The sequence below is a fragment of the Gossypium arboreum genome, chromosome 11 (assembly GCF_025698485.1).
Source record: "Gossypium arboreum isolate Shixiya-1 chromosome 11, ASM2569848v2, whole genome shotgun sequence".
Classification (NCBI taxonomy): Eukaryota; Viridiplantae; Streptophyta; class Magnoliopsida; order Malvales; family Malvaceae; genus Gossypium; species Gossypium arboreum.
The window spans coordinates 122,607,969-122,617,575 of record NC_069080.1 but is presented as its reverse complement, the minus strand read 5'-3'; the positions used below and the strand labels follow the sequence as shown (position 1 = coordinate 122,617,575).

General features: G+C 35.6%; 1 protein-coding gene across 1 annotated transcript; it reads left to right on the top strand.

Moving 5' to 3' along the window:
• The first annotated feature begins 358 nt into the window (after nucleotides 1-358).
• On the top strand, nucleotides 359-5,577 carry LOC108470935 (ABC transporter C family member 3-like). Its single transcript, XM_017772465.2, has 10 exons — nucleotides 359-2,411; nucleotides 2,524-2,610; nucleotides 2,713-3,357; nucleotides 3,474-3,638; nucleotides 3,798-4,092; nucleotides 4,186-4,400; nucleotides 4,482-4,787; nucleotides 4,866-4,929; nucleotides 5,009-5,248; nucleotides 5,338-5,577. Exons 1-10 carry the CDS (start codon nucleotides 603-605, stop codon nucleotides 5,442-5,444), a joined length of 3,933 nt encoding a protein of 1,310 aa, XP_017627954.1. The 5' UTR covers nucleotides 359-602; the 3' UTR covers nucleotides 5,445-5,577.
• The last annotated feature ends 4,030 nt before the right edge of the window (nucleotides 5,578-9,607 follow it).

The following is a 9,607-nucleotide window of genomic DNA, read 5'->3' as shown; positions in this document are numbered from 1 at the left end:
TTAATATTAATTATTTATTAAATTTAATTAGAATATATAAACTATATTTAAATATTTAAATATAATAATTAAATATTTGTAATTAGATATTGACACAATTGTATTATTTAAAAAATTAATACTTTTAACACATTTATAAAACTCATATTATATAACCAAGAGAGAACACAAAATAATAACATTAAACACATTTTAAATCAAAAAGTAAAGTTAAAAAAGTAAAATAACAGCTAAATATACTTTTTAGCTAAAAAATAAAATTTACTATTTTTATCCCTAAAATCCTTAAAAAATTTATCCCAAAAATTAAAAAAATTAACCCAATAATATATGTTCTTCGTTTTTTTAAGAGAAAATCACTCTTTCTAAAAAAAAGTTCATCCAACTACAATGGAGAACACACCCTTACTACATCTTACGTTTTCAGTCAAAATTACTACATCTTATGTTTTCAGTTTACGTCTTTCGCGCGAGAGGTCCATCTTTCTGATTTCAGTGCGTTGCCCTACTCTCCCCGCCTCCAATCTTGAAACTCTGGAACCTTCTTCAGCCAAAGCTCCAAAAAAAAAACTGAAACTTTTGCTTCACAATTCTCTTTAGTAATGAGTTCAGCTACTAGATTAAGAACTGAGGGTGAAGATACCCTCCTTCAGCAATCCCTTCTAAATGGGGATTCTAGGGTTAGTAATGGTGTAGAGTTCAGCAACGAAAAAGGGGTCGATACTGTATCCCCATATTCAAATGCTGGTATTTTCAGCCTTCTTACATTTTCTTGGATGGGTCCTCTCATTACTGCCGGCACTAAGAAACCATTAGACCTTACGGATGTTCCTCTGCTAGATAGCCACGATAATGTTATTGTTGCTTTTCCAAAATTTAAAAACAGGCTTGAATCAGCTGATAGTAAGGGGAATGGTGTTACCCCACTTAAGCTGGTGAAGGCACTGTTCTTTTCAGCTTGGAAAGATATTCTTTGGACAGCTTTGTTTGCATTTGCGTACACGGTGGCTTTGTATGTGGCTCCATACCTCATCGACCCTTTCGTTCAGTATCTGAATGGGAAAAGAGAAGTTAAGGCTGAGGGGTATCTGCTAGTTGCTGCTTTCTTTGTTGCCAAGCTAGTGGAGTGCTTGTCTCAGAGGCGCAGGATATTTAAGTTGCAGCAAGTTGGACTTAGGCAGAGGGCTCTATTGGCAGTAATGATATATAACAAGGTGTTAACCCTTTCGTGTCAGTCGAAGCAGAGCCATACCGATGGGGAGATCATCAATTTCATGATTGTTGATGCAGAAAGGGTGGGTGACTTTAGTTGGTACATGCATGATCCATGGATGGTAGCTTTGCAAGTTGCTTTGGCCTTATTGATCTTGTATAAGGCCCTGGGGCTTGCATCCATTGCCGCTATTGTTGCTAACGTACTTGTTATGTTGGCCAATATTCCTTTGAGGAAAATGCTGGAGAAGTTTCAGTATAAGTTAATGGAATCAAAAGATACAAGGATGAAGGCAACATCTGAAATTTCCAGGAATATGGGGATTCTTAAACTGCAGGGGTGGGAAATGAAGTTCCTCTCCAAGATTTTCAGGCTCAGGAGGGTCGAGGAAGAATGGTTAAAATGTTTCGTTTGTACGAATGCCGTGATTGATTCTGTTTTCTTCGTTGCACCAACCTTTGTATCTGTTGCCACTTTTGGTGCTTGTATGTTCTTAGGAGTCCCACTAGAGTTGGGGAAGATCCTATCTGCACTCGCAACATTCAGGATTCTTCAGGAGCCAATCTACAACCTTCCTGGCACAATCTCAATGATAGCTCAAACAAAGGTGTCACTTGATCGAATTGCTGCCTTCCTCCGGCTCGATGACTTGCAGCTTGATGCTATAGAAAAACTACCAAGTGGTAGTTCCAAAACAGCGATTGAGATTGCTGATGGGAACTTCTCTTGGGATATGTCATCCCCTACTGCAACACTAAAAGATATAAACTTGAAAGTTTCCCATGGCATGAGTGTTGCTGTTTGTGGTATGGTCGGCTCTGGCAAGTCAAGTTTACTTTCCTGTCTTTTGGGAGAGTTACCAAAGATATCAGGGACTCTTAAGTTGTGTGGTACAACAGCCTATGTTGCTCAGTCACCTTGGATACAAAGTGGCAAGATTGTAGACAACATATTGTTCGGTAAGGAAATGGACAGAGACAAGTATGACAAAGTGCTTGAAGCTTGTGCCCTCAAGAAGGAACTCGAAATTCTCTCTTTGGGTGATCAGACGGTTATAGGCGAGTGGGGAATCAATCTGAGTGGTGGGCAAAAGCACAGAATACAGATTGCTCGTGCTCTATACCAAGATGCCGAAATCTATCTGTTTGATGATCCTTTCAGCACGGTGGATGCTCACACCCGATCTCATTTATTTAAGGTAATGTCCTCCTACGATCATATGGCGTGTATTTTAAGAGTTTCTATAGGTAATTTAGTTGAAATAGTTATGTATGAGCTCGGAGTATCTTGTTTATTCTTTTGAATGGCAGGAAGTTTTACAAAACAAATTGAGATCAAAAACAGTGATTTATGTCACTCATCAAGTCAAGTTTTTACCAGCTGCTGATCTAATTTTGGTGAGCTATTGTTTACATTATTTTCAGTGAATTTCATCATATGTCTTAGATTCAATAAATAATTTATTAACTGGATTCAACTTGTATTTACATATTTGTTAGGTGATGAAAGGTGGCAGGATTGTTCAAGCTGGAAAGTATAATGATATTCTCAATTCAGGTACTGATTTTATGGAACTTGTGGATGCACATAAGAAAGCTTTGTCGGCCCTTGATACCGTCGAAGCAAGTTTGGTTTCAGAACGAACTACCAGTGAAGGAGAAGGTGATATAGGTACTACTAATGGGAAAGTGCAGATAGAAGAACACCAAGGTAACGAGAGCGGTAAAGTAGATGATGTCGGACCACAAGGACAGCTTGTTCAAGAAGAAGAACGAGAGAAAGGACAAGTCGGGTTTTCGGTCTACTGGAAGTACATCACAACAGCATATGGAGGAGCTCTTACGCGTTTAATAGTGCGTGCTATGATTGTCTTTCAGATTTATCAAATAGGCAGCAATTATTGGATGGCTTGGGGATCACCGATGTCGGCAGACATAAAGCCTCCTGTTGGGAGATTTATACTAATCATTGTCTATTTGGGTTTGGCCATTACAAGTGTCGTTTGTGTCTTAGCCATATCGATGCTTCTTGGTACAGCTGGATATAAAACAGCCACTCTTCTCTTTGAAAAGATGCATCTTTGCATTTTCCGCGCTCCTATGTCTTTCTTCGATTCTACACCGAGAGGAAGAATCCTCAACAGAGTAAGCATCTAATGTTTTTCCTGTATGGATACAAAAGATTCGATTTATCTTCATGTTTGTTGGCACTTTTCCCCTTGTTTTTGAAGTATTGTAAACTTTTTTTCTGCCTCTTATAGGCTTCTACAGATCAAAGTGCAGTAGATATGGACATCCCGTATCAAGTCGCCGCATTTGCTTTCTCAGTTATCCAGCTAGTTGGAACCATTGCAGTCATGTCTCAAGTTGCTTGGCAGATCTTTATCATTTTTATTCCAGTGGTTGCTACCTGCATTTGGTATCAGGTAACTCTTGCCGAATTGTGGCTATGGAATGCATGAAATCATGAACTTATTACAATGCAGCACCACATGGAAAATCTCGAATTTTCTACTTTGTAAAACACATTTAATCATTGCCATATTGCTGAACAAAGGAATGCTTATAAATTTGTAATCTCGCAGCAATGTTACATATCTTCTGCACGAGAACTTTCGCGGCTGATTGGAGTATGCAAAGCTCCAGTAATACAGAATTTTGCCGAAACAATTTTAGGAGCAAAAACTATAAGGAGCTTTGATCAAGAAAAAAGGTTCCAAGACACAAACATGGCACTGACCGACTCGTATTCTCGTCCAAAATTCCATGTTGCCGGTGCAATGGAATGGCTGTTCTTCCGCCTGGACTTATTGTCTTCTGTTACTTTTGCCTTCTCTTTATTCATTTTAATCTCCATACCGGTGGGAGTTATTCATCCCGGTAAGTAAATGCAGATTCGTATTGGCACCTTTATTGACTACTAGATAACAGATGTTCTAGGAGAATGACTTGATGCTTTTTTCGTTCGTTTAGCTACTGCCGGGTTAGCTGTGATGTACGGACTCAATCTAAATATATTGCAAGCTTCGATGGTGTGGAATATTTGCAAAACGGAGAATAAAATTATATCTGTTGAGAGAATACTTCAGTACTGTAGTATTCCTAGTGAGCCTGCCCTTGTGGTGGAAACGAATCGCCCAGACCATTGTTGGCCGTACCACGGAGAAGTTCAGATTCGTGATCTGCAGGTAAGGCAGTGTTGTGGTGTTCTATGATCCTGTTTCTTATGCATTGGCTGTATTAAAAAAACGATGATGGTCTCGATGTAGGTACGATATGCCCCGCACTTGCCACTTGTGTTGAGAGGTCTGACCTGCACATTTCCTGGAGGGTTGAAAACCGGAATTGTAGGGAGAACAGGCAGTGGTAAATCAACTCTCATACAAACACTTTTCCGGATCGTTGAACCTGCAGCAGGGCAGATCATAATCGATGGTGTAAACATCTCATTGATTGGGTTGCATGATTTGCGTTCACGACTCAGCATCATCCCTCCAGAGCCTACCATGTTCGAAGGGACTATACGAAGCAACTTGGACCCTCTTGAAGAATACACAGATGAACAGATTTGGGAGGTAGGTTCATTTTAGTAAAACACTGTCTTTTATGAATGGTAATCGAAGTCTAACATCCATCAATATTGTGTTTTAAAGGCATTGGATAAATGCCAACTCGGGGATGAAGTTCGAAACAAGGCCGGCCGGCTCAATTCTTCAGGTTCGATCGTTCTATCTTATAATTCACGAGTTTGTCTTCTGTTGCATAAGTTATACTTAGTATGATTATTGTTGTGCAGTTAGTGAGAACGGAGAGAATTGGAGCATGGGGCAAAGGCAGTTGGTGTGCCTCGGGCGTGTACTATTGAAGAAAAGTAAGATCTTAGTGCTTGACGAAGCGATCGCATCGGTGGATACAGCCACCGACAACCTAATACAGATGACGTTAAGGGAGCACTTCTCCGATTGTACCATCATAACGATCACTCACCGAATAACTTCGGTTCTGGATAGCGACATGGTTCTGCTTCTAAGTCATGGTTAGTAGTACAGTATGCTCTGCTTATTAAGATGGATTCTTTGAAGTTCATTTCATTTGAATAGAAAAAAAAAACATTTGTTTTTGCAGGAGTTATAGAAGAATATGATAATCCATCAAGTTTGCTGGAAAACAAGTCTTCATCATTTGCACAGCTTGTAGCAGAGTACACTGTGAGATCAAATTCTGGTTTTTGATAGAAACTGGATTGAATTGGATGATGAAAATTTACTCGTGATGTTTTTAATTTATAATTGTGAATGTTTTTCATTGTTTTGTACCATTTTCTTTGGCTCCCAATAAACGATTTTCCCTCTCCTTTTTCCAATATTTTGTTATGTTATCCTAGTTCTATACTTGTATCATATGCACTTATGTGAAGATATAACTTTCAAAGATATTCTCAATTTAAAGAGAAACTTAAAAAAATGTAACTATGTTGGTGTCAAATACATATTTATACTTTATATCCGCATCCAAATCTGAATAAATTTAGAAAGTCTAGTTTTGACATTTGATTAATTGCTAATAAGCTTTCCAGCCTCCTTAGTCTAAGAGTGAAAGGGTCCTATACATTAAAAAATGAGCAAAATAATAATTTTTGTAATTTCTGACAGAAAATGTTAAAATTTATGAGATGAATTTAATTAAATAGTTGGACATTAATTTAAAATATAACACACTATTTTTAAATGGCATAATATGTTCAATCAATTTATCATAACTTAAAATTACAAATAATTGAATTTAACCTTAGTCTTTTTATCCTATTCACCTGTTAAATGCAATAGTCCAGCACAAAAGTGAGAGAATTTAAGTAAAAGTATAAGTTAGAAAACGGGTTTGGACAAAAAAATAATACCTATTTTCTAAGTGGGTTGGGCCTCTAGTAAGTACCAGCTATTTCGTTGCTATTTTGTTGTTGTTTCGTTGCTATTTTGCTACCATTTCGTTATTATATTATTACTGTTTTATTGTTATTATTTGGATATTGTATAACTCTTATTTCATTGTTAATTTTGCTACTCTTTTAGAGGCATTTGATTGCATTTCATTATTATATTATTACTATTTTATTGTTATTATTTGGATATTGTATAAATCTTATTTCATTGTTAATTTTACTACTATTTTAGAGGTATTTAATTGTTAAGTTGCAATTATCTTAGTGTTATTTAAGTATAAATACTTTTTTAATGTATTTTCAATTTGTTGGGAAACATTTATTTTAATATTTTAGTGTATTTGATATATTATATTTTTTAAATTTATTTTTATATAGAAAAATAATCTAAAATAAAGTAATACGGGTGGAACAGGTTGGGCTTGGGTTTAGCATTTTTAATCTGGGTCAGGTTTGGGCAAAATTTTAGACCCATTTTTCGGGTTGGGTCGAGCTTGGGGCCTAGAAAACGAATGTAAAATTTTGCATTGGCCCAACATGATTCGGCCCATAATCAGATCTAGATATGAACGAAGAAGCATTTGGGTTAACTTTTAGAGAGAAGAATGATTTAGTCTTATTCTTCTTCATCCAACTAATGGGGTACTGTAGAGGTGTTTGTACTATATCGTGGAATGCATTTTTGGTTTCTACAAGTAAAATAGTCTCATACGTTAGAAATACATGCAAAATGATCATTTCTATAACAATTGAAGGGAAAAAACGGATAGTTTTATGAGGTGGAATTAATTAAATTATGTAGAATTAATTTAAGATATGACGTGAGTTGTTTACTTTTATTTATTGTACCTTAATTCTGACTATTAATTTAACTTGACTCAGTTTCATAATTTTTTTTGGTGAATATAACAAACTCAAAGTGCTTACATTAAACTACTAGAAGTAAAAAAAGCCATTTGCTTTATCTAAACCTAAGTCTTGTAAAATCTCCTTAGGAAACTCCTCAAAAATTTGGACAACTTCCTTATTATCAAAAATCAATTTGGTGATCCCATCGGCAACTTGATTATTCTTCTTAGAAACATACCTGAAAAACCACAATCTTCCATATTTTAATAATTGTTTGGTCCTTCTAACAATGTTGAATTTGCATCCGCCGATTGCCTATCTTCAATAACTTTAATCACCTCCATGCTATCTGTATGAATTAGCACTCTCTCATATCTCCGTTCGTTTAAAATAGTCAGTCTGTCCAAAATGCCCCAAAGTTTCAAGTTCAAACACTGAACACTCCTCTAGGTAATGGTTATAACCAAGAATCCAGTCCCCAACCTGATTTCACAACACTTCCTCTAACCGATGCGTATTCCTTAATTTCGTATCTTATTAATCGATTAAATGCATCTAGCTACAATCGAGTAAATGAACATAACACCTCATATTTTAAACTTATGTTGTAACATCTAACTGAGTTAATATCATAAAATTAACAACTTTTTTTCAACTATTACAAAAAATATAATATTGTTAATTTATCTCCCCACAAGAATCTTTATGTTTATTTTAACTAAAATGCATTCTTCATTATGGTACAGGGACCAATGTGGTATTTTTACCAATAATTCCCTAATGGAAAATTGTAAATTTGTTTGGTAGTATATTAATAAAATCAAATAAAAAAAAGGGAAAAAACCTTAGCCAAGAGTGCTTTACTTAGTATCCTAGCAAAAACAGGTTTTTCTGTGGCTTGGGATGAAGGAAAGTGGTGGCAACGACGGTTTTTCAAGAGAAGAGATCTCCCTTCTGGCAGAGGAACTCATTTAGTTATCGGTTAAAAGCTTGATGGTGGTACCAAGAGAAAAGCCAACCCTGCTCTGCACTATATGAGCAAAGAAATCCTATAATCCGAATAGTTTTAGGGTATATGGAAAACGAGAAAAAAATTTGAGATCCAACTGGCAGGGTAGAATCTATTCTTGATAGTGTTTGAAAGTGAAGAAGATTTGGAGACATTTATGGAGGGGCAGCCATGGTTGTTTCGAAAAAATTTAGTGCTCTTTGATCAGTTGAATAAACTGATGGAAAGAAGTCATATTCGGCTTAATTCATCCCTTCTTTGGATTAAAATTGGACCATGTTTACCAAAATTTGATAAAAAAAGATTTAATGCATGATATTGGGGTTGCTTTTGGAGGCGTTCTGAGATCTGCAATTAATGGTGAATTCTGTCGGCTTAGAGTTCAGTTAGATGTGCAAAGACCCTTGAGCAAGGGTATTTTTGTCTCAACTGAAAACTAAAGTAAGTCCTGGATCCCTTTTAAATATGAAAAATTACCAACATTCTATTTTGGCAGTAGAATGTTGAGGCATGGGCTCATCGAATGCCTCCGGTTTACACGTGTAGAAAAAAATAAAATCAGAGATGAGCCTCCTTATTCTTTAGCATTAAAAACACAAGTAAATTTTATTGGAAGGGAGAGTTTAAAGTTTAATGCCCTTTCAAAGAAGATGCAGCCTCAATGTTCATATATAGGTGATATAGAGAATATCCCTGAGTTAAATTTTCAAGAGAAGGATAAAAGTGATATGGCTCAAAGAATCCAAGATAGTTCACAATTTACAGAAACAGAGAAAGCAATAATGATACAGGAGGAAGAGATAGTTGTGCAAGAAAAAATGAATGGGGGAAAACAAAAATTACGTAGGAATTTTGAAACCAGCCAAGAAATCGAGTTGGAAGAGAATTGAGGCAGTAAGAGAGGTGGATGTTTATAATGGAGAGAGTATGTAACAGCTCGGTTTTGGCTAAGTCAGAACAGTGGTTTCGGAACCATAAATACAAGATCGTAAAATTAGATTGATATTATTTTTAGTGTTTATATTATGTTAATTGTTATGTGTGAAAGTTTCGTGAAATAATTTTAGCGTTTGAATGCGTAATTACGAAAAAAGACTCAATCGCGTAAAGTGCAAAAGTTGCATATTATTTGTTAAAGTGTCTAATAGCTATGAAGTATTAAATTAAAGGCCCTTGCATGTCAATTATACCATGAATTTTAATGGTGGACATTGGTGGACATTAGTTGGTAAAATTTGGTAATATATGTCATGGGCAAATTAGTAAATTAAAATTTAAATAGAGTAAATTAAAGAAAATAAAAAGTAAAGGCATGCAAAAACCCCTTGATCAGCCGATTATTGAAGAGAAAAAAAGCATTTGAAGACTTTAAAATTTCAGCACTTGCATATCAAATTGAGGTATGATTTGAGTTCGATTTTTAATAATTTTTTCATGTTTAAGATCGTTGCTTAGTAACCTGTCTAACCCATATCTTAATTTTTGAATGTGTCCATGATTTTGAGAAATTCCATTGACGTGTGTTGAGCTCTTGAATGTTTAATGTTGAAACATGAATGCTTGTTAGAAGTTAAACTATGTTTGAAAAGTGATTTTTG